This window comes from Urocitellus parryii, chromosome 4 (genome assembly GCF_045843805.1).
Source record: "Urocitellus parryii isolate mUroPar1 chromosome 4, mUroPar1.hap1, whole genome shotgun sequence".
Taxonomy (NCBI): Eukaryota; Metazoa; Chordata; class Mammalia; order Rodentia; family Sciuridae; genus Urocitellus; species Urocitellus parryii.
The window spans coordinates 208,095,836-208,121,971 of NC_135534.1; the positions used below are offsets into that span (position 1 = coordinate 208,095,836).

Consider the following 26,136-nt stretch of genomic DNA (forward strand, 5'->3'; position numbering starts at 1 on the left):
GGAAGGCAGGGCAAATAGACCATGACCCTGGGCACTCTTTCCTGGCTGCACTTTCTTCATTGGCACTTCTGCCCCCTGGTGGCCGGCGCTAGCACTGCAGCCCAGGCAAGAAACCCAGAAAACAAAACACACACCTTTGTTTGGATGTTGTCAAGGCAGCAGCTCTCCCAGGCCCCAGGAGGCAAAGGAGCAGGACCCAAGGCTCCAAGAGGAACAGGAAGGACCTCAGCAGCCTCACTTGCTCCCCTGTGTCCCTCTGCTGGCCCGAGGTGGCACGCTCACTCAGGAGGCCTCCTCACCCAGCTAGGACAGTGACCCTGCCCACTTCCAAAGGAGGACCCCAGGCTCCAACAGGGACAGTCTCTTCCCTGGACCTGAGATGCTGGTCCAGTGTGGGGCAACACTCTGCATGACCCCTACTGTCCTCAGTCCTCCAAGGCCCCCGCCTACTGTGTTCAGAAGGACCTCTAGAAAGGACAAAGCATTTTCCAAAGGGCTTGGTGGACAGTGGGTCACTGATGGAGAACTAATGCCATCAGAAACTTCTGGGAGTCTGTGGGACCCTGGAGTCACAAAGGCCAACCACCCCAATTTTTAAAGGGGAAACTAAGACCTCCCCTGTGGCCACCTCCACACCAGGGAAGGACTGCTTAGCCTAATTCAAGGTGTCCAGAGTAGTGGACACAGGACCCCCCCTGTCCTCTCCAGGCTGCCCTGGGAATGTCCCATGCCAGGCATACTGGGGAATCTTTGAGTACCCAGCTGCCTATCAGCAGGGTATGTCCCCACCTCCCAAGCAATGGATCCCTGGCATGTTGCTCCTACCCCTAAGGGTAATCTCCAACCTCTTCCTTCTTTTCCCTTGTCACCTCCCCAGTGTCCCATCCTTCTGATACCTAGGAACTCTGAGTGGTAAGCGTGCGCATGGATGTCCAGAGTAAAGAGCCCGCCTGGAGGGGGTGGGCAGGGGATTCCCAGGATTTTAGGGGCTCTCATTCCTAAAGCAAACCCCAAAGGAGGACTGAGCCGCGGCCCAGGAAGCAGGCGGCTGGACTCTACCACCTGGCGTGCCCTGGCCGGTCCCTCAAGACCCTGCCTCTTTTCTGGCTCAGTTTCCCAATTGTACCAGGAGCGGTGGACGCGGAACTGCGTAAGCGCGCGCTCTGCGTGGACGCGGCGCCGGCTCCCTCCCCCGGTGGGCGTGGGCGGGGGTTGCGGGCCGCCTCCACCCGCGGGCGGCCGGCCGGCTGGCGCCGACTCACCTGGCAATCTACCATCATCCTCAGCCTCCGCAGCTCATCGCCGGCCCCAGGGCGGGCCCGGGGCTCGCAGAGACCGTTCGCCTCGGCCCGCGCGCGGCGCAGGGGGGCGTCCGGCTGCGGGGCTCATGGCGCGGCCTCGCGTCCCCGCTGGGCCCCGGGCTCCGCGGCCGTCGCCGTCGCCGCCAGCGCTGCTCCCATTGTCTGCGCCTGCCGCGCTGCCGGCCGCTCGGGCCCCGCGCTCGGTTCCGCCCGGGCTCCCGGGGCTCGGGCCGGGTGGGCGGGGACAGCGGGGACAGCACGGCCCCGCCCCGGCCCCGCCCCGGCCGTCGCAGGTGCGAGGCCCGGGCCCGCTCGCGAGCTCGGGGGCGCGCTCGGCCTCCCTGCGTCGGGCGCACGCGGCTGGACCCCGCGCTGCGCGTCCAGCCTGGCGTCCACTGCCCGGCGCGCACACGGGGCCTGCGCGGAACCGCGGGCGGCACGCGCACGTGACCCCGCCTCGCGCCGCGCACGCGTCACGCACCAAGTGCTCGGCTTGGCCGGTCTCACACGTCCTTCCGCCCTAGCCGCCTCCGCTGTTCCCCAACCCTCTGCGACCTAGGACCACTGTCACCGTCGCCAGGTGGGGACTGCTGAGCTGGGTGTCCCTGCAGAGCCTGCAGTCGCCAGTTATACACCCTCACCCTGTCAGGCGCGTACCCAGTGCCACCTGCTGGGTGGATGGCTGGTGTCAGGGGAACTTGAGGAGACCAGATTCAGGTCAGGTCAGGTAGCCCCCTCCTCTCCCATTCGCCCATCCTTTCCCTTCTGTGACACGACTAGATCCAGCCTGTCCCATAGGTGTAAGGGGGACAATTGGGAACCTGGGAGGAGGGGATCTGCAACTGGTGCTGGGCTGGTGTGGGTCTCACGTTACCAGGGAAACCTGGGGCCATAAGCACTCAAGGCCACTTAGCTCTGAGTGACCACACCAGCTGTGGGTTGGGAATTAGGAAGCACTTCTCTTCTTCATCACTCATCCAGGACAGAGGCTCGTCTGGTCTGGTGACAGGGATGTCATGCAGGGGACCTCCTGGGTCCAGCCTCTTGGGCACCTTTGTCTCCCTGCTTTACTCCCAACACCCTCTTATGGGGGGCAGTCACTGGCTCATTTTGATCAAGGGAACTGAGGCTCTGAGAAGTCACTCCGGAGCCTATACAGGGCTGTGCAGGTCCAGTGTGGACCTCAGGGCAGCAGACCTCAAGGGTGAACTCCACATAGGAGCTGAGAAGGTGGCCTGTAGCCCAGTGTGAGTCCACCGTTGATGGGGACTTGAGGGGCAGGGCCTGGGGAGCCCCCCTGGGTGAGGAAAGCTTCAGGAAGGAACTTGGGGTGTGGGTGCCCTTGGGGACAACGTCTGGACCAGATGCACAGGATTCAATTTCAGACAGGGCTCACTGCAGATTAGGGGCCAGGGGACCCCATCCAGGCAGTTTCCTAGGAGCTGTGGCCTTGTAGAGCTTCAGGGGCTGAGTAGACACGTCACCCACCCAAGATGGACTCAGAGCACCTGTCTCAGTGCCCTCTTGCTAACTAGGGTGTCCCAGAGCTGGCAACACATGAAGGCAGCTGCCCAAGAAGGGTGGGTGCTCAGAGGCCTCCCAGCCATAATCTGATTTACTCCTGCCCCTTGGCTCAGAGAGGTGGAGTGACCTGCCCAGTATCCCACAGGCTCTAGGACAGAGCTCTAAACTAGTGTTCATTCCCCCCCCCCCCCGTCATGCATGCAGCAGACAGTCATGGAGCGCTTCCTGGGTGCTGGTTCCGGGGGAAACCCAGCTGGCCATGGCCCATCAGTGCCCTCTCAGAGCTTACTGCCTGGGAACAGGGTGGGAGGGGCACAATATCACTGAAAATGAAGACACAGGATGAGGAGGGTGAACGGGAAACAGAAAGGTGCCCACTCTGGAGGGGAGCACAGATCCAGGCCGGCTTCCCTGAGGAGGTGGTATCAGGAGCAGGTCCCAGGGAACTGGTCCAGTGGTGGGTTGTGGCCAGTGTGACCACAGGTGTGTGGGACAGGCCCTGTGGGGCAAACGACGATGTTGGACTGTATCTGATGTAATCCTGCAGGCCATGAAGGGGCTCAAGTCTAAGCTCGTGGGGCCTCTGGCCGTGGTCCTCAGATACTTGCAATGTCTATTTCTTGAAGTGCTTCCTCTGCAATTTAAAAAGCTTCAGAGCCCACAGAACCCCATGCTGCCTGCAAATCTGGCACCTGTAGTTAAAGGGAGCTTAGATCTGATCCTGCCAGGTGGGACGCTGTCCCTGGCCTCCTTATGCTGGCCCAGTCTCCACTCCTTTTGGGAGAGCAGCCAGGTCTGCAGACAGTTGGGTTCTGTCTCTCAGGTTGTGTCTGAGGGCCATGCTCAGGACCACGGTTGGCCAATGTGTCCAGGGGCTTGGGCCCAGGTTGAGAAGGCCCATAGCTAGGTCTGGCTGGGCACCACGGCTTGGCATGGACCCAGAGCAAGGCTGGCATAAGCTGGGAGCAGCGTCTCCCCTACAAGGCTGACCTGCCTAGGTCCCAGGTCCCCTCCTCATGAGGCCTTCCCCGTCTTCACATCCAGGAGCCACCTCCTGCTGCAGACAAGTGGCTTTTCACAGAGCTCTCCCAGCCCAGGCAGCCCGGGCACGCTCCCTCTCAGGATGGAGAGGCCATGGTCCATTCTCCACCCGAAGAGCCAGGGCCTCTCCAGCCCATGCTGTGTTTCCACACTCGTGACTCCACCTGCCCACCATCTGGGATGTGTCCCTGCTTGCTGGCTAAACTACAGGTGATGTAGGAAGAGTGGGCTCAGGGGGCAGGTTACAGAGCATCTGACTGTTTTCGGATGACCACAGTGCACCCCACACCTACTCCATGTCTCCTCCATCCACAGAGAAGATGCTGCTGCCCCAGGGAAGTGGCCCTCAGCCCACACCCAGTCCATCTCTGCCTGGCTGGGCAGACAGATGGCTGTGGGCCTCAGGCCCCCCTGGGTTCATGCTGGATCAGTGCCCCAACAGGTTCTCTGCTCCTGACCTGCACCACTGCCCTGGAACCCCATGCCCACCAGTGGCTTCCAGGGCTGAGGTGACCCTGGATATAGGAGGGTGACAGACACATCCCTGTACTCAGGGACAAGAGCCCATGGGGTTCTCCTGCTGATCGACTCAGCCTGTCCCCGCCCATGCAGGGTTGCAGCAAACCTCTGAGGGCTCCCACATCTCCCTGGCTCCCCAGAGAAGGAGAATGAGCTCCTGCCAGTGGCAGCAGCCAGCTTTAGCCTGGATCTTCTGGAATAACTGTCCGCCTGGTGTATCCCCGGAGTCTGCGGAACAGTGTCAGGTAACTCTGGTTAGGGCCAAGCAATGTGCCCCCTTTATTGAAAACTATTACAGAGGCAGCGGCTACTCCGTGAGAGTGGCTCCCCAATGTCTGCAGGAACCCAGAGGGAGCCTAGACCAGGTCCATTTCCGAGGGTCCCAAATGAGGAACTGGCTGCCTATGGCTGAGGGGACATCATGATACCCAGGCAGCCAGAGAGAGGGGTCCATGTGCCTTTCACACAGTGGTGTTAAATTGCAATTTCAAGGGCCATATGCACCTTGGGGGACCTGGCAGGATTTCAGGCCCTCAAGGGGGCGAAGACACCAGGGCCTGCCTGTCAGAAGGTGCACCCCTGGATGAGGCAAGCTGCGGGCCCCATCTCTCTAACCGCTTCCTCTTCCCCTCCCACGATCCCTGTGCCAGACCACTGCACCATCAGGGGTGCGCCTCCCTCACCCCTTTCCCAGCTGGAATCTCCTGGTAGCTGGAGGTAGGCAGGACAGGCCTGCTTCCCATCTAAAGCTTGGACAGGGGCAGGTGGCTGCAGGGCTTTGGGTCCCCATTCATGGTGGCCCCAGCTCTGCTGTCAGCTCCTCAACCAGCTGGTATCCTTGTTGACTGTAGAAAAGCGGATCAGCTTTAGGCTGGGCGGCTGGGGCTTCCTGTCATCCCAGAGGTACTCCGGGGACAGCACCTTGGATGGCTTGTGTGAGATAAAGTGGCGGTTCAGGTGGCTCTCCTCTTGCCAGATGGCCATGATGCCATTGGCTTTGTCTGCCAGGATGGCCATATGGCAGACCCTGGTAAATTCATATACACTGGCCACTCGCCCCCCAAAGACTGCCCCACCATAATAGAAGTCCCCCTCGCTGTCGGCCACAAAGGCAGTGGAGGCTCTCCTCCGCTCGTAGGGGAACTGCTGGCGGGAGGCAATGAAGTAGCCAGGGTGAATGGCAGCCACAAGGTCCCCCAAGGTCTCAGGACCCCACAGGTTCCTGAACACCATGTCTACATCAAGGCAGAAGAGGTAGTCTACCTCCCGGTGTGCGCTCTTGGCTATGTGCAGGCTGATGATCTCCATGCGGCGTGTGGAAATCTCCTCCCAGTGAGAGTGGCGCCTGACGGGGATGATGCTGAGCAGCCGGCCAGCACCCAGCGGGACCCTGGGAATGGCTGCAGGGTCGTGGGTGAAGATGTAGTAGTGCACGCGGTAGCCACGCATGAAGAACTCCTCGGCCGAGTCCAGGAAGTGCTGGACAAAGCGGGTGTACCTGGTGGCGACAATCCTGCCATCCACTGCTGCCCTTCAGGGCCACTGCCTGGTCCCCACCATGTGCTGGCATCATGCGGGCCACAGGTTTTGGGCTGTCAGGCCGGGGTCCACTTGCTGGCTGCCTCCCTCCCGCCGTCACTCAGGTGACCCTGGGCTCTCGTCTGTCAAGTGCCCACAATCCTACTTCAGCTGAGCATTCCCCACCTGAAAGCCCGCCTGCAGAGTCTTATTTTTTAATTTTTTTTTTTTTGGTACTGGAGATGAAACCCAGGGTGCTTTACTACTGAGCCGCATCCCCAGCCCTTTTTATTTTTTACTTTGATACAGGGTCTTGCTAAATTGCTGTGAGCCTTGCTGTTTGAACTCTTGATCCTCCTGCCTCAGCCTCCTGAGCCACTGGGATCACAGGCAGGTGCCACCGTGACTGGTTAAACACACTGTCTTTCATTGTGCACTTACTATAAGTGCCAATGTTCTCGGAGAGTCTCGTGATGTTCTCATAGATGCCTACAGGAATGCCCATCTTATAGGCAGCACCACTGAGGCTAAGCTGGAAGAAAGGAGCCGAGAAGCAAGTAGATGGCAGAGGGAAGGGAACGTGGGTGGTGGATGCTGGGTACCAGGAGCGGGCATGGGTGGCCTGACCCCGCAGGGGCCATTCATCATCTGGTCTGTGCCTTAGACCTCAGGCCCCATCGGGGTCCCAGTGGTAGCTCCTGAAGGAAGGGACAGGTAGAGTCAAGAAGAGGAGAGCGGGCAGGGCTGAGGCCAGGACAGGGAGGCTGGCGCCTCCTGCTGCTCCACCTGGGCTGTTCCACCTCACCTTCCATGCCAGGCCCCGCCTTGCCCCAGCAAGCCCACCCCATCACCATTCGCCCTGCACCTTCCTGGGCCTGGCACCTGTGCCCTACAGGGCCTGCCTTCCCCTGCACTGGGAGCTCCCGGGGCTCAGGGAGACCCGCCCGCCCACTCACCCCCCACTCACTTCCCCACGGCAAACACGGTGACTCCGATGGTCAGGTTCAGCGGCTGGTAGATGAGCTGCAGCAACTCTGGGTTGAAGGTTCCCTCGGAGACAATGGGCGCCAACCAGGGCGTGAGTGTCAGCAGCTCCGTGGGCCTGGTGGCAGGGGAGGTGCCAGTGCTGAGGGCCTCCCTGGGTGGAAGCCTTGGCCACGTCCTGACCCGCCTCTTGTGCTGTGTTACCGGGGGCAACCCCGTGCCTGCCTCTGGGTCTCGGGTTCCCCATGTGGAAAGTGGGGTGGCACCAGCTACCTCACAGCAGGACAGGGAGGACTGGAGCTGACACCAGCGTGGGGCACGTCTAGAGGAGCCAGGTGAGACCCCGTGGGCTGGTATCATCTGCTCCTCCAGCCTCCTGTGGGGCAGGTGCTACTGTGATCCCCTGCACAGGAGAAGCTCTGCACCATGGGCTAACCTGCCCGAGGCCATGCAGCCAGTGACAGGACTGGGTCCCAGGCCACCCAGACATGAGCACCTCCACCAACTTACAAATCAGTGCTGTCACCCACCCCCGCCGATGCCAGGTCTCTCTCTGCCTCCTACCTCTGCTCCAGCAGCTTGGGCTGAGGGTACAGAGGCCTGCAACCAAGAAGGGCCAGTGTGAGAGGAGGCAGCCCCCCTGGGGCGGGAAGGGGAAATGACAATCTCTTACTGTGCCACAGGCTGGAGGGGCTCCTCCCCCTTGTGCTGCAGCTGCAGGTTGCTGTGCAGAGGTGAGAGAGAGAGAGAGAGAACACGCAGTTAGTTCCTGGCAGGAGGGGGACCGCCTGGGCTGGGCCGACTCCTGCTGACCTCGGGTGCGGCCTGCCCAGGGCCAGAGGGAGCAAGCACTAAATTGCCTAGTCTGGCCTCACGCTTGCTGTCCTCCTGCCCTAGCCTCCATAGTAGCTGGGATTATGGACATGCACCACTACCTCCAGCTCTCAGTTGGTTTTATATAAAGGAATTCGCCCTAGGTAACCCGGTGGGCCTAGTCACGTTAGTCGAAGGATCGCAAGGACATAACTGAGGAAAAAGATGTGTGGCCTTGGACCGCAGGGTTGGCTCCTGCCAGTGAGTCCAGCCTGCCGGGAGGCCCTCGCCAGCACAGGTGCCCATTCTGGGTCTCCGTGGCTGGCTGGCTCATTTCTCCCTGGCTGCGACTGGCACCTTTCCTCATCTGTGGAACAGGAGCCATCCTGACCCAAGTGGCTGTGTGAACAGGAGCCAGCCATCCAACAGGAGGAAGGACGTGCCCAGCATTGGCCAGCACTGAGAGGGCAGTTGTCCTGGCCACTTCAGTGTCCACTAGCTCCAACAAAGGTCACACTGAGTGCAGAAGTAACAGGAGGTGGCAGGGCTGCAGGCCAGGCCCTGGGCTTGGTGCCAACAGACTGAGGGGCCTGGGCCAGACCCTGACTCCACCGGCTCCTGTCCCTCCTCTGCCTGCCACAGGGAGTGGGCTAAGGCTCAGAGAGGTTAGAGGCCTGCCCAAGGCTGCCCAGCAAGCAGTGGTGGTAGAACCGGCTCCAGGAGGCGGTCCCAAGGGTCAGGGACCAGAGACGGGTCACGTAAGAGGATGGCTGCAGCCTCCTTGAGTTCTCCCACCCCTAGTCTGGGGCTTCCTTTCATGTGGCAAAACATACGAACGTGAGATCTGCCATTTTAACCATTCTTAAGCATACAGTTCAGTGGCACTAAGCACGCCCATGTCGTGGTGCCACCCAAAGGCACTTGGTCCCCAGTGCAGCGGTGTTGAGAGGGGGGCTCTCGGGAGGGGACGGGATCCTGCAGGCTTGACCTCTCCGTGGATGAGTCCCTCGGTAGATTCGTGGCTCATGGTGTTAGTGGCAGGTGGTAGAAACCGGCAGGTGGGCCCAGTGGAGGGAAAGTCCCTGGTGTGCCCTGGAGGGGCATTTCTTGTCCCCACCGTCTCTGTTCTCTCTGCTCACTGGCTCCCGTGAAGCGAGCACCTCTGGTCTGCCACGTCCTTCTGCCATGAGGTCCTGCCACACCACAGGCCCAGAGACGGTGCGGCCATCAACCATGGACCAAAACCTCTGAACCCTGAAGCCAGAATAAAGGCTCTTCCTTTGAGGACTTTCCTCGGGTACTTTTGTCCCAGCAACAAAAAGCCGACAGATACGACTGCTCTGTGTGTCTAGAATGTTCCCTTCACCCCAGAGAGAAACGTGGCACCTGTTAACAGTAGCTCCCTATGGCCCTGTCCCCAGGAAAGGACCACCATGTCACTAGTGACTGTTGTCTAACTCTGCTTCCTGAATCCGACTACCACAGGGACCTCTTTTAGGTGGACCCACAGTCCTCGTCCTTTTGTGATTGGTCTCTACCTGTTATTTCTTTGGTCGTGGGGATGAACCCAGGAGCACCCTACCATTGAGCTACAGCCCCAGCACTTTTAAAATTTCATTTTGAAACAGGGTCTTGCCAGGTTGCTGGCGACCAAAACACTCCAAGGGATCTGGGCCGTGCGAAATAACCACACCAGAGACAGAAATACGTTTTTCTTTGGGGGGTCCTGTGATGGCTCCTCTGACCTTAAGGGTCCGCAGAGAGAGAGAAAAAAAGAGAGAGAGAGCGAGAGCCTGCGCGCAAGAGCATGAGAGCGAACGCGCTGAGCCCTTTTATTGAGGAGAAGCTATTCAAATGAGGCCAGGGGTCAGGTTTCAGGGGGCTGAGTCTATCTTCATGATGTCCACTAGCAGGTTGACTGACATGTAGAAGGACTACACCCAAGGACAGAGTAAGAGAAGGGGACACATAAAAGGCGTCTCCATGGAACATTCTATCCTAACAGGGCAAGGGGTAATATTACAAAGGAACAGGGGAGCACAGCTCCACACATGGGGAGGTAGGAAGGCACGCCCATGCACGAAGACACTGTCACGTGAACCCTAAAGATCGGGGTTATCGTCTGGGTTCCCTAGGCAACCAGATCACAGAGTGACTGACAATGCCACATCACTCAGAAGGGGAGACGGACACAGTCACGTGCTAGTCGGCCTCCCACACGGTCTCACTTAGTTGCCCAGGCTGGCCTCAATCTTGGGATCCTCCTGCCTCAGCCTCCTGAAGAGCTGGCAATCTAGGCGTGTGGCACTGTGTCCAGCTGAGTCTCTCTTCTTGAACTGATGAATTTTCAAATTCAGCTCACCTATTTGGACCTCTGCCCTCGTTTCTTACAACAGCACTTCAGGTCTCTTCTCTCCACAAGTACCAATAGGCACCAGCCACACTGCAGCCTCAGACCCAGGAACATAAAAGCTGGGTCTGGGGGTGCCGCTCAGTGGCAGGGCATCTGCTTGGCATGAGTGAGGCCCTGGGTTCCACCACCCAGCACCAAAACCAAAAAACCCCAAACACTTCATATTTCTAAGCCTCTGAAGGTAGTAAATGGAAAGTAAAGGAATCCAAAGGAAGAAAGAACTGAAACAGACACAGGTTTTCGGTCTGTCACAGAAGCATCCAACAGAACCCAGAGGCACCCCGGAAGAAAGAAGGGGCAGCCGCCCTCCGCGCCAAGGCTGAGGTGGCGCACGACAGCCGCGACCAGGACAGACCAGGACAGAAGAGGAAATGCAAGTGACGCCCGCCATGGGGGGGCCTTGTGGGTGGTCAGGGGAGTGGAGCTTAGACCAGAGAGGGCACGGCCACCTCCGGAATCAGCATGGTGGCTCTCTTTTTCTCCCCAGCACTAGCGGGGGTGTGCTAGAGGGTGGGCTCCCTGGACAGGCAGGGTGGGGGCAGGACGGGTGGGTGGGTGGGTGGTGGCTCGCCTTTTGTCTTTTCTGTTTCCCAGCTTCAGTTGCTAGGGCTGGACACTGTGTGAGTGTGGAAGTGTGACCCCTGTTGAGAGGCAGGAAGAGGCTGGACACTGAGCCCACCATGGCGTTCAGCAGTGGGCCTCAGGGAGGCCATCAGGGTTGCTTAAGGTGACCAGGGTGAGGCTCCGCGAGTGCATCTGCTGGCTTTACAAGGGGGCGAGAGACCAAGAGGTGCACGTGCACCCCGTCTCTCGCCACGGTCCTCTGGTGCTGTCTGGGAACTCTGTCCACAGGAAGGCTGCTGCTGGGAGTCTCCCTGAGAACTCCCGGGGCCTTTCAAACATGGCGGCGGGCAAATTGCCAGTGGGCGGCTAGAACTCTCTGGGCCTTTCAGATAAGGAGCCCCTAATGCAACCTGGCGGCAGGCAAGTTGCCAGTGGGCGGATAACAAGTTGTATTGAAAACCTTCTAATTGGCCCTCCCTTCTTCCGTGATCGTGGACAGCTCGTGCCCCCCATGAATCTTATGCAGGGTGGACGTACGTGCACCCTAGGTGATGATCTGACCTTCACTATGATTGGCCCTGGAGCTTCCTGGTTTAAGATCACTGACTCTCACTTTCTATATAAGCTAGCACCAGCTTGCAGTCAAGTGCTTCATCTTTGTCACTGCTGTCTGTGTGTGTGTTTTAATCTCTGACGAACCTTGGCCTTCCAGCTGTGACCTGATGCAGCCCTTTGCCCTTGGACTAGAACCTTGAGCCAACAGAAGCCTCTTCTTTTTAACTGGCCAGCCTGTGGAGGTGTGTAATTAGCAACAGAAGTGACCATGGACCACGGCCCTAATTTACTACAGTCTCTGTTTATAACAGTGCAACCTGCCTGGCTGCTCACTGGCTGACCATCCAGATGTGTGACTCCCTGTGGCTGTGGAGTCAAAAGCCCCCAGGGCCCAGATGCCCCTTTGAGTTGTCCCAACTCTTTTGTTCACTCTTAGCTGTTAAAAAGGCAGAGTCGCCAAATGAGGAAGGTGTTAGTCAAATGTCAGTTTGTTCCTGAAGTCCACATGGAACACATTGAGTGAAAGGCCGTGTCCTGAGAGCACTGTCTACTGGCCATCTGCTCTGTACCAGGGCAACCCCAGGCCACGTACGTACATCACCACATCCAGGTTCTGTGTGGCCCAGGAGGGGACCCTCTCCCATCCCATTTTAGAGCTGTGCAGCCTATATAAGGCCAAAGCACACAGGGCACAAAGATGCGCCAACTCAAGTGGCCATCTCGTGCCACATCTGTGGCAGCCCGTACATCCCTAGACCCCACAGCAGTTCAGCAGAACACAAGCTTAGGACCCAGGAACTGCAGACAACATGCCCCTAAAATCACTTGTGTCTCTTGAAATGTGAGCAGCCCCCAGGGGCCCCAATTCTCACAGCCCCATACTTACAAGATCTCTGGGCAGGGGAGGTAGTAGGGCACATAGGAGACGGGCGGCCAGTTCCTGACATAGGCCCTGGGAAGGAAAGACACCTGTTGACCCAGGCTGACACCCACGTGGTGCACGTTACTGGAAGTGAAGAACACCAGTGGTGCATTTGGGGGATCCCCTGTCATTCTGGTGGTCTTTAGGACAAGGTCTCCTGGAATTCCCTGTGGACACCAAAGGGCCCTGATGTAGCTATTTGCTCACCCACAGCAATTTATTCCTGGGGCATGCATGGGCTTGACCAGTTGCCCACAAAGCAGTGGGGTGAGGCGCAGCTTCACCAGCTTCTCAGAAGGGTATACTGGGGGTGAACTTGGGAGCATGAACAGGAGCTGCTCACCGACACAGGTAGAAGGATGGTCTAGGCAGAGCAGACTTCAGGACAAAGGTGGGAGGACGGTACAAGGCAAAATTCAGAAGCTGAAACTAATTAGGTCTGGCTGGGGCTGGGGCTGGGCCTGGGGGAGAGGTGCCAGAAGAGGTTGGTGGAACCTGGAAGACCTTAAGGTGGTCAAAATTTGGGGTTGAGGTGCAGAGGCAGGGAGGGTGGGGGTCCATGGGACAACTTACCACAGGGCCCAGAGGCTTGGTCCGGCCAGCAGGCAGAGCCCCAGGCCCAGGGCTGGTCTCCAGCGGAGCATGGCTGAGTGCTGCACCAGAGCCTGGCCACTTTCAGAGACCAATGGCTCCTTGGCCAAACAGTCCCTTTCCTCCCAGGGCAGGCAGGCTCTGAGCCTGCCTCTTGGCGGTCCTGAGATGCTGAGGTTCCCCAAAACACCTGCAAAGGAATGCTGTTTATTCCAGGGCAGGGCACCCACTTCTGCACCTCTCTCTCTGTGACGTCCTTCCCAGCAATGCAGATCCTAGGCCTCTCCTCGCTGAGGCGGAGCTTCCAGGCAGAGGCGGACAGGTGGCTGGGGCAGCTCTGGTGTCTCTCTTTCTCCCTCCGGCCTAGAAGAACAGAGGCCTGTCCTCCCAGGGGCTGGGACGCTGAGGCGGAGCTTAGAGGATTCTCTGCAGAAACAACAACTGGAACCAAGCCCAGCGCCAGAATGGCAGGAACACACCTAGTCCCCTGGGGTGCGCGGCAGGCAGCTGGAAAATTTCTGGGGAAGGAATTTCCTTCGGGAGGAGCGGGGCGACTAGGTTTTCCAGGGGACCACTGGGAGGCGCTTCCGCCCTCACTGGCTTGGTGACCTGGACAGCCTCAGGGTTCTGGCTAAAGGGGTTGGGAACAGCACGCACCACCGGTGGGCATGTGCGGGAATGGCTGTAAAGCGCTCCGCTGCGGTGGATCAAGGTCAGACATCCCGGGGTCAGGGTTCTGGGGTTTTGGCCTCTGCTCACTTGAGGGTCTCTGGCAATCCTGCTCCCCCCTCTTTCGCTCTGGGGCCTCCGTTTCCCCACCTGGGCTTCAGCACGCAGCATCCTCCAAGCCCTCGCCTCCACTGCTGGGCCCAGGACTCAGGGCCTCTCCTCTCGCCTGGAGTGCAGACCCCGGAGGCTGGGGCCGAGGCGCGCACCTGCATGTCTGCGGGCCAGAAGGGCTCAGGGTTCGGACTTCCCTCCGCTCACAGTAGGGTAGGGCAGGTGGGAGCGCAACTGTCCCGGAGGAGTGCAGACTCACTCCTTGAGGCCGCGCCAGTTGTAGGATGGACGCAGGGACGTACCTCTGTCCGGAACCAAGGAGTCGGCTCCGTGCACTTAGCAGCGCGCAAGCCGGGTGCGCAGTCTCTGGCCTGGGGTGGTCTCTGGGCTGGGGCGGATAGGTCCCTGGGGTGGAAGCAGCGCGCCCCGCCCTCCAAACGGCAGCAGGCGGGTCGCCCTGACTCCACCCCCGCGCCCCGCCCCCAGGGTGTCAAGCAGATGTCTCTACAATCTCAGGTGAGACTTAGACATTGATTTTTGCCTGAGGGTGGGCAGCAACAACCGACCTCAGCTCTCAACCCATGTGCCCAGGGCTCTGGCTCCAATTTTCTAAGTGACCTTGGGCAAAACCTCAGTTTCCCTACCACTAAAGGAGATGACAGGTACCTTCAGTGCTGGTCAAGCACTTGCTCCTGGAGCCCTGGTTGTGGGTGGGGAGTGCGCAGGTTCACAGCCCACAGGCCCGGCAGCAGAACCCAGCTGGGAGAGGCGGGGTCCGCAGGCTTTGAAGCTGGAGGGGGCCACATCCTGAAATGGCTGAAGGACAGCCTCTCTCCTCCTAAGGACAAGGACAGGAGACGGTGATTTGGATGTCATCGCTCACCTTCCAAACTGCAGCAACTTGCCCCCAACACCCTAGAATCAGAATCCCTTGCGCTGGCCAAGGGGAATGGACACTCCCCAGTGGTAGCAGCCAGTCTGGACTGTCCGCCAGTGGTGGATGGTGGCTCAGGCGTGGGACCCACATCCTTCCCTTTGATCCAGGTTTGTCTGCTTCTAAATCCAGAGGGAGGATGGAGATGTGACCAGAGCTCAGGGCGTGGAGCTCACATGCCTCAGAGCCCTGCATGGGACGCTGCCAGAGTCCAGCAGGGGGACTTCTCTTCCCTAGCACAGCCAGAGCTCTGAAGCCATTTAAAATGATGGTTGGGGCTGGGGATGTGGCTCAAGCGGTAGCGCGCTCGCCTGGCATGTGTGTGGCCCGGGTTCGATCCTCAGCACCACATACCAACAAAGATGTTGTGTCCGCCGAAAACTAAAAAAAAAAAAATAAATATTAAAATTCTCTCTCTCTCTCTCTCTCTCTCTCTCTCTCTCTCTCATTTCTCTCTTAAAAAAAAATAAAATAAAATGATGGTGTCTAATGAAGCCCCCAGACTGCCATCAACGCCCCTGAGAGGGCCATGAACCGTGTTAGTGGGGTAGGCTAGGATTTTAAGTAAAATAAACCTTAGAGAGAGGCTTCCCAGGCAGGGCCTGTGTGTGAATGGTGTCCCAGAGGGGGAGGAGAGGGGGCTGGAAGAAAGGGACAGACCAGAGGACACTGGCCAGAGGTTTCTGGTATGCCAGTGTCAGAGATGGAAGCAGAGACAGCCCAGACACCGGTGCAGGTGGCTCTGGACCTCTGACACCCCTACTGAGCACTCCCTGTTCCTGGGGGTGGGGGGCCTTACACCTCAGGGCCAGAGGACTGGCCCAAATCCCATGTTTGTTACCGCTTACTGTCCAGGAGGAGTCTTTGCACCCCATTTCCCACTCAGCTGGGAAAGCTATAGTGCCACCTCAGAGCCCCTCTGCAGATGGATCACCCCCAGTGCACACTGGTGACAGCCTGTGAACAACTGTACCCTGGTCCCCAAGCTGGCTGTGCCAGGCAGTCACCTCACCCTGTCTGCTGCTCTGTAGGTGGCCAGGCTCTAGGGGCGCCTCTCAGGCCTAATGCCCTCCTGGCTGAGCTGGCAGAGGGTGGGCAGCCCCTGGCTGTGTAGGGGGTTTCTATACAAAGTCTCTGGAACTTTCTCCAGGCCCCGCCTCCACAGAGGTGGGGGTGGAGCCATGGCTGCACCACTCTGGCTGAGCGTCCTGGAGACATCCGTCTCTCCCTCCCCTTTGGGTTCCTGGTTCGCACTCGCACATGGGGCCCCAGTCCTGGCCACCTCCTCCCAAGCAGGGTGGGGTCTCCTACATGGAGAGCCTGCTTCAAGCTGAAGGTTCTGTGCATGTGGAGCTGCTGCTTTCAGAAGAGAGGGTGGCAAGCAAGGTCCAGCAAAGGGTCCTACCTCGATCAGGGACACCTGGGGTGACCATGCTGCTGATGACATGGACATGTCTCTTTGGCCCGCCTGAGCCCACTGTGGAGCCTGTTCCCCAGAACACCATATCCTTCCTCTCTCCCTGGATTCTCCGGGCCCCCTGGGAGCTTCTTCTGCAGATCAGCGATGCGGCCACCAGTGTGAGGGTATCAAAGCCCTGGGACAACACTCCACCTGTGGGGACAGAGCTCACCCAGGTGATGAGTCTCCAGAGAAGCTGAGGCTGGATGTCCACCCAGGACTTGTTTACCCGGGGCCCCCACTGTGGCCCCTGCTCTGCCTCCTTCCATAGCCTGGCTCAGGCTTCCCAGAGTCATCAGCCACTGAGTTCTCATGTGCTGGCTGGACCACTTGAGCAGCTTGTCTTGACCTTCTGGACCTGAGTATCCTCATGTGCAAATGGGGCAACAGGTCCATCTTAAAGGGGACCTTTGCATGTGATCACACAAAGGCATGCAAGGTCAAAGTGCAGATTGTTCACAGGTAAGAGGCAAACTGCAGGAAGAAGCAGGAGTTGGTGAGGTTGGGGAAGGGTGGAGAGCCGCCTGTCAGGCATTACACATGGACACAGGCAGAGACACCCGGCACAGCCGTACCCAAGAATATGTACTCTCACAGACACACCCACAAGTGTCACACACACACGCCCATACACGGGCACAGGAGGAAGATGCTGCGGTCACATTTTGGTCAGGTCTGGGAGCAGAGGACAAGTGAGGGGTGTGGTCCAGAGAGGAGCATGGCCTGTTGGGGGCCTGTCCCTGAGCCTGGAGCAGGAAGGCCCTGCCTGGGGGAGGTGGGCTTGGAGGCCTTCCAGAGGCCGGGCCAGCAGGCTGATGGGGCAGGAGCGGGGGCAGGGGAGAGAGCCAGCCAGGTCTCCAGGGTGCTCAGGGGTGCAGGGAGGAGACGGGGTGCTGGAGGGAAACAGCACCTTGGCGCCCAGGGGCCGGGGCTGCGGGCGCCATCACATAGCCAGGGAGGTGTTTGGGGGGGCTGGATGCTGAGCCTGGAGTTAGGGTGGGACAATGGGGGGTTCAGAAACTGCTTTTGGTGGGAACTGAGGCCTGGGCCTGGGCGGAGGCCCCGCAGAGCACATCAGGACCAGGGCTGGCCAGGCTCCCAGGGAGGGAGGGCCCAGGAGCCGTCTGCCACCCCCTGGCTCCAATTCCCGGGTGACCACTTCCCTCTGATAACATTCTCCTCTGGACAGCCTTCCTCAGAATGGGTCACGTGAGTCAGTCACACTGGCTAATCACACAGATTAGCTCCATGCTGACCTTTCACCTCCATCCAAGCAAAACAGTGCCCTGGCCCTGTGGCCCAGGAGCCTCAGAGCAGGTGGGGCGGCAGGGTCCTGCCTCCTGGGCGGCCTGGCAGGACAAATGGCGGCTGGGAGCAGGAGCACAGAGGTGACCTGGGGACCATGCTGCTGCTCTTGCTGACGGTGGGGCTGAGCCTGCTCTCGGTGGCGCGAGCCCAGAAGTTTCTGCTGACTCCTGCTAGCTCACAGGAGGTAATAGCCCTGGGGAGGGCTGGGGTGGGACCTGGAGTCCCAGGTCAGGCCTCTGCACTGGTGCACTATGGGAACCCCAGGTGTACCTTTGTAGTGCCCTGTCCTGTGTCCTTGGTGACTTCCTCTGGCACAGGAGGGGTGCTGAGGAGAGCAGGGTGCCTTCCTGCCTTCTGTGAGGTCCCCCAGAGTCTGAGGGGCCGTGGGGTGAGGCCTCTCCAAACTGTCGGTGGGCTGAGTCTTGCCAGCCCCGCTGCCCAGAGATTTACTTCCTCCCTTGTCAGCTTCTGGGCGTCCGAGAAGCTTCTGGTTCTGCAGCTAGGATTCCATTCAGTGTTTTGTCTCCCAGTGAAAGGCTCAGGGTGACCCTCTGTATCACCATGGATTGTCCAGGAACTTCTGATTTTAAAAAAAATTCTGGTTTGTTTTAGGACAAGACTTAGAGCCCTGGAGATGCCACACACCAGCCCAGGCCCACCTCTGGTGGACAAAGGTGCCGGGTGGCTGCCTCCTTATCCTGGTGTCCTTGACCAGGGAGCTAAACTGACCAAGTCCAAAACAGACCCTGGGGTCAAGGGTGGCATCCAAGAGTCCCTGCTCACTTTAGCAAGGAGTCAAACTCCTGGGTCCATACAGCTGGCCCCCAGAGCCTCCCCATGGTTCCCTCAAGTCTTCCTGTCCCCTCTCAGGGACTGGACAGCTGCTGGTCATTCTGTCCAACCCAGCTCCCTTCCATGCCCCTTCCACACCCAACCCCTGGTCTGGATCTTCTCGGCACCCCTGCAAAGGCCCCAGGGTCAGCCACTCCAGGCCTTCCCCCTGGCCTGAGGCCCTGGGTGAAGGAGACTGATGAGGTCAAGGGCGGGTGGGACCCAGAGCCAGAAGGAGGCAGGAGCCAGTGCTGAGGCTGCTGGGGTCAAATGCTCAGGACCCGTCACTGTCAGGTGCCTGTCTCCCAAGTTCAGACTGACTGCCCTTGGTCTCTGGAGGACTTGGGTGAGTCAGTCCTTGGAGGAGCGGGTGCCAGCAAGGGAAGGAAGCAGAGACCAGTGCTGTGGTCTGGTCACCCTGCAGCAGTGACCGTGGTTATCAGAGTAGCCATGCTTAGTTGATGCAGGATCAACAGGTCCCCTGTGACTCTCCTGAGCTCTGTCCACTCTGTCCCTTGCCTTGTTCTCCTACCTCGTCTCTCTAATAATGAAGTTCCTCTAGTCCTTTAGGTGACTTTCTGGGCCCCTCTGGGTGGCCTGTGCATGGCCCCGGGTCAGAGGCCCTCCCAGGAGGTGTGTTGCCCTGGAGGGCCCTGCCCCAGCCTGCCTGGCTCGGCCTCCTGCTGATGGAAGGGGATGTCCTGACCAGGCCTCCTCTGGCTCCTGGAGTGCCTCAGGCCTCAGCCTGCAGAGACCCCAAACCATCCCTCCTGCCTCTGCCCCCAGGTCAGCCCCACCTGGACCCCTTTCCCTGGCTCCCCTGCCCCTACAGCCTGCTCAGAGCTGGCTCCCCTCCCCCAGCTCCTGGAAGAGCTGGGCAGGAGACTTGCCTATTCCCGAGGAGAGGAAGACCCACCCGCTGCCTCCCTTCAAGTTGGTCAGAAACAAGCTCAACAAGCTGGAGTTCAGGATGAACCTCATGTGAGTGCCCTGCAGGTGGCCCCTTCATCTCCCCCGCCCCTGCCCCCAGTCCCTGATCTCAACCGGTCCCTTGAGGGGCAAAATAGCCTCCTCTTGGGTGATCTCGGGAACCTGCCAGGCGCCCTTGGTAACCAGGGCAACGACACTCATGGGGACTCTGAGCTGAGCACAGGACTCCACTTGCCCACTTGCTGGTGCGTCTCTGAGGTGCTCCTGTGACCCCAGCTCTCCAGCACAGCGTGACTTGCTCCTGGAGAAACCAGGTGTGGGCACAGAGCACTCTTCTGCACAGAGACGGCCTCTGCCTCCTTTGGGATCTGCTCTGGGGTCGTGCAGTCAGTAAAGAGCCAAGGCTCCAGGACCAGGACTCTCCTCTGGAAGATGTGTTTGGAGGAGCATTTGGGGACCCAGGGCAGGACCTGGCCTCCTTGGTGGGCAGAGGCCTGGGTCAGCGGGGCACCAGGCTGCCTGACCAGAGCGTGGGTTACGGCTCTGCTGCCTTCCAGGCTTCTCCAGCTGTGCCACCTGGAGCACACGGGGTGAGGGATGTGGGGTCCTTGGCAATCCATGTCCTGGGGGCTGGGGCCTGCTGGGACCTCCTGGCCTCGTCCCTGGACTAGGATAGGAACCTTCAGATGACTTCAGAGATCCAGCCTGGACCTGTGGGGTCTTCCTGGGATCTGTGTTCCTTCTGGGAGCTTGATCCTGACCAGCTGCAGCCACCCAAGGAGACCTACTTGCTTATAGAAGGGACCTTCTGAAGCCATTCCAGGCACTGGAGGTCCAGGCTCCAGGGGTCTCCTGGGGACTCTGGCCACAGAGTTGAAGAGCCCAGGCTGACTGTGGAGTGTTATGTGTCAGGAGGAGATGGGGGCTGGCCTCACCACTGGGGGCCCTGTGGGAGGCAGCAGGGAAGGAGGGGCAGGTGTCCAGGGGGAGAAGCGTGCTTGGATCTGTGTTCCAGGAAACCCATTGGATGCATTCAGTTCCAAATGATCCTGGATGTAGCCTCCAGGGGCACCTTTCAAACCGGTAAGTGGCCAGATGTGCATTCTTTCTTTCAGTAGGGTCTGCAGAAGGACACCTGAAGGCCAAGTGGCTTGTGTGGCCCACAGGTTGGAGGCACACCATCTCTGTCCACTTCTTGCCAGGGAAGGATCACGCCATTGCCTACTTCAAGGGCAAGATACAGCAAACCTACCAGATGACGATGCTCATGGGTGCGCTCCAGCCTCTCGACCGTGTGGAGTTGGGTGTGAACCTCCAGGGTGCCGGCAGGCAGGGTGCAATGCCTTCCAGTCCAGCTATCTGCAGTTCCCACCCGGGCAGCCATTTCTGGGACTCCTGGACTCTCGGTGGGAGAGGAGTTTGTAGATCTTGGCCTCTCATCCTCGGCTCTTACATCACAAATCCGCATGCCCATGTCGCTCTTGGGCCACCTGGCCCTGACCCCTTCCTTCCCTGCTCAGTCAGCTGGTCATGCTCTGACCAGGGGACCTGTTTGAAGGCCTGCTTGTCCCCAGAGACATTGAGCAACATCTGGAGATGTGTTACCCTGATGACAGCTGAGCTGAGGCCCTGGCATCCTGGGGTGGAGGCTGGAGCCCTGCTCCCCACCTTGCTGTGCAAGGATGCCCCCACAGCGAGGACCCCTCCCTAGAGGTCAGCTGTGCCCAGGTGGAGACCCTGTCCCTGGCCACTAACCCTTGGAGCCATCTCCACCCTGAGACTCACAGCTCTCTGCAGCCTTTCTAGTCTCCGCCAGAGTTCTCCAGAGCTTGGCCCCCAGTATCCTCCTGACAGAGCCGCAGTGGGCCCTTCCTGCTCTTGCCCATCAGCCCCTGCCTGTCCTGCCTGTCCTGTGTGTGCTGCACCCACTGTCTGGTCTTCTCTGCCCACAGCCCCCTGGGAGGCTCTGGACCCATAAGGCCCCAGTGATGGCTATGTGGGAGCTCTGGCAGCAGCAGGGAGACATGGACAGGGAGGCCTGCCCACTGGCCCCACTCTCTGATCATAAGCATGGACCTCAGGGGCCCTTGGTGTTACCCTGATGATGGCCAAGGCCCTTGGTGCTGCCCAGACCCTCCAGGTGCCCCCAGATCACTTCTAGATTGAATTTCACATGTCCCCCCATCTCCTGGTCCAGTGCAGGACATACCTCCACACCAAACAGGGTGCATGTGGAGTGTGGTCTTGGGCAGGATCTGAGCTGAGAACTGGAGAGGCTAAGAGCTCACAAATCGCTCTCTGCTGAGAGTCCCAGAGTCCTAGGAATGGCTTCCTGGGGTGGAAGCTGGGGGGAGATGGGCAGGAAGGCAGTGTGCCCTGTCCGTGCCCAGTGCCCCTGTGTGAGCAGGGTGCCTCGACAGAACTTGGGGTGATGTGCACATTGCTAGAGGGGCCCAGGGTGCAGCCTCTGAGACCAGGTCTGCAAGGAGAGGTTGGGGCCAGGGAGACTGGGCAGTGGGGGTGATGGGGGTCTGGAGGAGCTGAGCGCACACGGGGACAATCCTCAAGGATGGGCATCTCTGTGGGGCAGGGGTCTGACTCATGGAGACGGGACATTGACAGGTAGGCCCCACCCCTTCCCTCCTTCTGCTCCCCCTGGGGTCACACTCAGGGCTGTTTCTCCTGGAGTGACTGGGGTTTGGAGGGAAGGTGTCCCTGAGCCTAGGATGTGCCCATGCAGGGAATCTTCATTGGTCCTCTGCTTGCCAGGGTTGGGGAGTGGCACCGCTTTCCTGTGGAAACCTGGGAGACAGGAATCCCCTGGGGCCCCTGAGCTCTGCCGGGAGCTCAGAGGTGTAAGTGTCTAGTCCCAAAGAAGACGCAGAAGTGGTTGTGGCCTGGAGACGCCCCCTGGCTGGCTCTTTCCCGAGAGGTTGGTGCTGGGAGATTCCATCCCAGTCCCTGGAGCCCCTGGCACAGTGGGCTTGAGTCCTCTCAGTGGCTGGAACCCCCTGGGGGAACGACAGTATCTGGACTGGAGAGATAAGCCCCACCAGGATCCCAAGCTCCCTCTCCTCATGCCCCCTGGACGGGGCACCACCTTCCACACCCACCTCCCTCCATCTGCCCTGCAGGCCGCACCCTGGAGAAAGACCCGGAGGCTCTGAGCATCTTTGAGAAGTTTGTGAAAGACAAAGGGCTGAACAAGATCACCGCCCCTCCCCACCTTGGTAACCAGGGGCCTCCTTTCTCCTCCCTCCACCTGTGATCTCCGTCACCAGCGGCTGGGCCTTTGGGTCTCCTTCCTCCTATTAGATGATGACCACCTGTTCCCATCCCTTGTGTCTCTCTGGGTCTGCAGAAGCCTGTGAGTTGCCCAGAGAGTCCTAGAGCAGGAGGGGGCTGCAGAGCACCCCGGAGGATGGAGCTGAGAACCCTGGCCACCCTTTCCCTCCCACAAGCAACTCCCTGTGGCAAGAAAGAGCAGGGCCCAGCCCACGCCGCCTCACACCTCATCCTAATAAAGCTGGACAATGGCCCCTGGCCACATGAGAAACCCCAGAGCTTGGTCAGCGTGATGAAATGAGGCTGGTGCGCCTACTGGTGGCAGTTATCCACCTAAGGACCCTGTTCTCCCGCAGAGACAGGGAGACAGTCCTCTGCCCCCTGACGGTCACATTTCAAAGGAAAGGCTTTCAGGCCCCTAGGAGAGACCCTTTGGGGGCTGAGTCAGTGACCAGTCACAGCTGCAAGCCCTTTTCAGTAAATGCTCTAAGAAAGGAGGCCAGGGGTTGGCCAGAGAAAAGAGCGAATTCTCCTGGCAGCTGGAGGCTCTCAGGCAGGCACCTGAGCAGGGCTGGGGTCCCCAGGGCTGAGGCCTCATGCTGCGAGGATCCTTGCCACAGTGAGGTCATACCGTGCAGAGTTTGTAGGGAGTTGTCGAGAGTTCTGGGGTTGTCGTCGCACACATGTTGATTCAGCCTGATTCAACACTGTGGGTGTCGTACCCTAGAACCCATTCCTACCCCCCCCCCCCGCCTCAGCAGCAGGAGGCCACAAATGAACAGTCTGGTCTCAGGCAAGGCAGGAGATTTCAGGGGCATCCATGGGGGATCAAGACATTCTGCGTCAGGTTTTTGCTTTTGTTTTTCCCTGTGACCAAAATGCCTAACAAGAACAATTTAGAGGAGAAGTTTATTTGGGGCTCATAGTCAGAAGTCTCAGTCCATAGATGGCTGAGTCCACTGGGCCCAAGGAGAGGCAGCACATCATGGGGAAGGGCCCTGTGGAGGAAGGCTGCTCGGCTCATGGCAGCCAGGGAGCAAGAGAGAGCAAGTCAGGGACAGAAGCAAAGTATGACTTCCCAGGTCCCCGCGACCTGCCTCCTCCAGTCATGCCTCAACCACCCAGTCACCACCCTGTTACTCCATTCAAACTAGAAAGGACTGACTAGGTCACAATTCTTACAATCCAATGAGTTTATCCCTGAACACTCCTGCATAAACACAGGAACCCTTGATCCATACCATAACACCCTCACTGTCATCCCAATTCTGTGTGTCAACCTGTCCCCCTATTGACCTGGGACTTCACCAGGTTTGAATGCGACTCCCTAAGTAATTCTGAAGCCCCTGCTATTAAACTTGGGGTCTGCTGTCCTGTGGCTACGAAAGCCACATATAGTTTTAAGAATATGGTACAGCCTTTCTGTCCCCCGCCCCACCATTTTTTTAAAATTAGTGCTTTATAGTTTTCTCTCTTCTTTCTAAAGACTTTCTTTAGAAGTTTCTTTTCTCTACCTGAGCTCAAAACTTGACATTTCCTTCCAGAAATCCCCAGTACAGTCATATTTTAATAAGCTTTTTCAATGATGTGACCAAAAGACCTGACAATGACAATTTACAGGAGGAAAAATTGATTTGGGGCTCATGGTTTCAGAAGTCTCAGTCCATAGACAACCGTCTCCATTCCTTGGGGCCGGAGGTGAGGCTGGACATCACATCAGGAAGCAGAGACACTTCTCCTCTTACCAAGGACAAATATAGAGCCCAAAGGCACACCCCAGGAGCCCACCTCTCCCAGGCACACCCCACCTGCCTCCAGTTACCACTTAGTTAGTCCCTATCAGGATTAATGTGCTGATTATGTCAGGGTTCTCACAGCCCAATCATTTCAACTCTAAATATTCTTGCAGTCGCACACATGAGCTTTGGGAAACACCTCACATCTAAACCACAGTCAGAAGCAGTCTCTCCATCCCTGGTCCTTCTGGTTATTGTCTTTGTTTGCAGCCACATGTTGGTTCCTTTCCTAAAGCCTGGCTTCCCACAGGGACTGTCCCTGAGCAAGCTCAGCTCACACCTGGAGGCTCTGGGGGGTCACTTTGTGGCCTGCACCTCCCACATCCCATTTTCCATCTGCGAGATGCCCCTATGCTCTGCAAGTATAGGCATCGTCACCCTTGCACCGTGGTTGGCAAGAGTGGGGACCGCCTTTCACTGAGGAGCTAGAGGACAATCTGACTGCTCGGCCGCCTGAGCTGGCGGAGAGGGCAGTGGGGAGACCACTGCTCTCTGTCGACGGCGGGGTGAGGCGACGGCGGCCCTGCCCTCCCTCCTGTGCGCTGGGAGCCTGGGCGTGCTCCTCCTGCCCAATAATGACCAAACCCAAACCCAAACGTTCAGCTTTTGATGAGACAGGTCCATACTTGTGACTCCCATCCGTCTTCATGGGCTGAAATCAAGGGCTGCGGGGAGCTGGCAAGGGGGACTTGTCTGGGCTCACGGCTCCTCCTCTCTCTTCCCAGCCAGCAGTGCAGGTCTTTCCTCTTTTCTGCCCTCTTCTTTGATCCCCACATAATCCCTCGCGGTCCCTCCTCTCTCCCCTCCCTCTTCCCTTCCCCCCACTCTCACAGGGATCCCTGTGGCTGCTTTGGACTCACCCAGGTACCAGGAGAACGGCTCATCTCAGGACTCTCAACTGAACCACATCTGAAAAGTCCTTAAGAGGACACACATTCAAGGCTCTTGGGATGAGGACAGGACAGCTCCAGGGCCATTACGCATCCTACCTACCACATGGGAGATTCACAAGCAGTGGGGCTGTGAGTGAATGAGCAGGGAAGCCCAGGGAGAGACCTTCCTGCAGAGCCCAGCAAGGGGCGTCCTGGGAAGTATGGGAGGCCTCGCTGAGGAGGCGGGGAAAACACTGAAGTCATTTGCATGCCATAAGCGTCACCCTTTAAAATGAAATCATCCACTGGTTTTCAGTGTATTCTCCAGGCTAGGAACCATCACCACTATCTGAGTAAAGCAGTTCATAATCTACCAGGCTCCTCACTCCTGTCACCACTTGTACCCCTTCAGCCCCCCCAGCAATGGCAGCCCCTCAGCTGCCTCCCATCTCCAGGGATTTGTGGGTTCAGGAGGTTCCATGCACCTGCAATGGTACAGATGCTCCTTGAGACTGGCTTCTCTCCCCTGGCGCCATGTTGGAAGTTCATCTGTGCTGTAGAGGGAGCGACACCTGCTACACCAGGTTCATCTGTGCTGTAGATGGAGCCACACCTTCTACACCAGGTTCATCTGTGCTGTAGATGGTGCCACACCTGCTACACCAGGTTCTTCTGTGCTTGTAGAGGGTGCCACACCTGCTACACCAGGTTCATCTGTGCTGTAGAGGGGGCCACACCTGCTACACCAGGTTCATCTGTCCTGTAGAGGGAGCCACACCTGCTACACCAGGCTCATCTGTGCTGTAGAGGGAGCCACACCTGCTACACCAGGTTCATCTGTGCTGTAGAGGGTACCACACCTGCTACACCAGGTTCATCTGTGCTGTAGAGGGAGCCACACCTGCTACACCAGGTTCATCTGTGCTGTAGAGGGAGCCACACCTGCTACACCAGGTTCATCTGTGCTGTAGAGGGAGCCACACCTGTTACACCAGGTTCATCTGTGCTGTAGAGGATGCCACACCTGCTACACCAGGTTCATCTGTGCTGTAGAGGGTGCCAATCCGGCTACACCAGGTTCATCTGTGCTGTAGAGGGTGCCACACCTGCTACACCAGGTTCATCTGTGCTGTAGAGGGGGCCACACCTGTTACACCAGGTTCATCTGTGCTGTAGAGGGGGCCACACCTGTTACA

General features: G+C 58.7%; 3 protein-coding genes across 9 annotated transcripts in view; 1 reads left to right on the forward strand and 2 right to left on the reverse strand.

The window, feature by feature from the left end:
• The window catches only part of Ralgds (ral guanine nucleotide dissociation stimulator), a 40,892-nt gene extending 39,497 nt beyond the window's left edge, over positions 1-1,395 (reverse strand). Inside the window, exon 1 of the mRNA XM_026395523.2 lies at positions 1,263-1,395. Within this exon, the coding sequence (XP_026251308.1) occupies positions 1,263-1,280 (18 nt within the window). The 5' untranslated portion in view covers positions 1,281-1,395. The remainder of the gene's footprint in view (positions 1-1,262) is intronic.
• Positions 1,396-4,635: 3,240 nt separating this feature from the next.
• On the reverse strand, positions 4,636-13,900 carry Gbgt1 (globoside alpha-1,3-N-acetylgalactosaminyltransferase 1 (FORS blood group)). Of its 7 annotated transcripts, XM_026395585.2 has the most exons (9): positions 13,828-13,894; positions 13,565-13,688; positions 12,728-12,935; positions 12,119-12,184; positions 7,561-7,611; positions 7,418-7,487; positions 6,871-7,005; positions 5,649-5,883; positions 4,636-5,315 (listed from the first exon to the last, which is right to left on the reverse strand). In XM_026395585.2, exons 2-9 carry the CDS (start codon positions 13,583-13,585, stop codon positions 5,199-5,201), a joined length of 903 nt encoding a protein of 300 aa, XP_026251370.2. In that variant the 5' UTR covers positions 13,586-13,688; positions 13,828-13,894; the 3' UTR covers positions 4,636-5,198. The 7 variants fall into 7 exon arrangements, with proteins under 7 accessions (XP_026251370.2, XP_026251364.2, XP_026251368.2 ...); XM_026395579.2 differs by having other exon boundaries at positions 4,636-5,883; XM_026395583.2 differs by lacking the exon at positions 13,565-13,688 and having other exon boundaries at positions 4,636-5,883; positions 7,452-7,487; positions 13,828-13,900.
• Positions 13,901-15,719: 1,819 nt separating this feature from the next.
• LOC113187668 (odorant-binding protein 2b-like) lies at positions 15,720-22,385 on the forward strand. The gene is made up of 6 exons (XM_077797366.1): positions 15,720-16,037; positions 18,890-19,038; positions 20,003-20,070; positions 20,154-20,258; positions 22,122-22,217; positions 22,349-22,385. The coding sequence occupies exons 1-6, from the start codon at positions 15,720-15,722 to the stop codon at positions 22,375-22,377; spliced, it is 765 nt and encodes a 254-aa protein (XP_077653492.1). The 3' UTR covers positions 22,378-22,385.
• Positions 22,386-26,136: the final 3,751 nt, after the last annotated feature.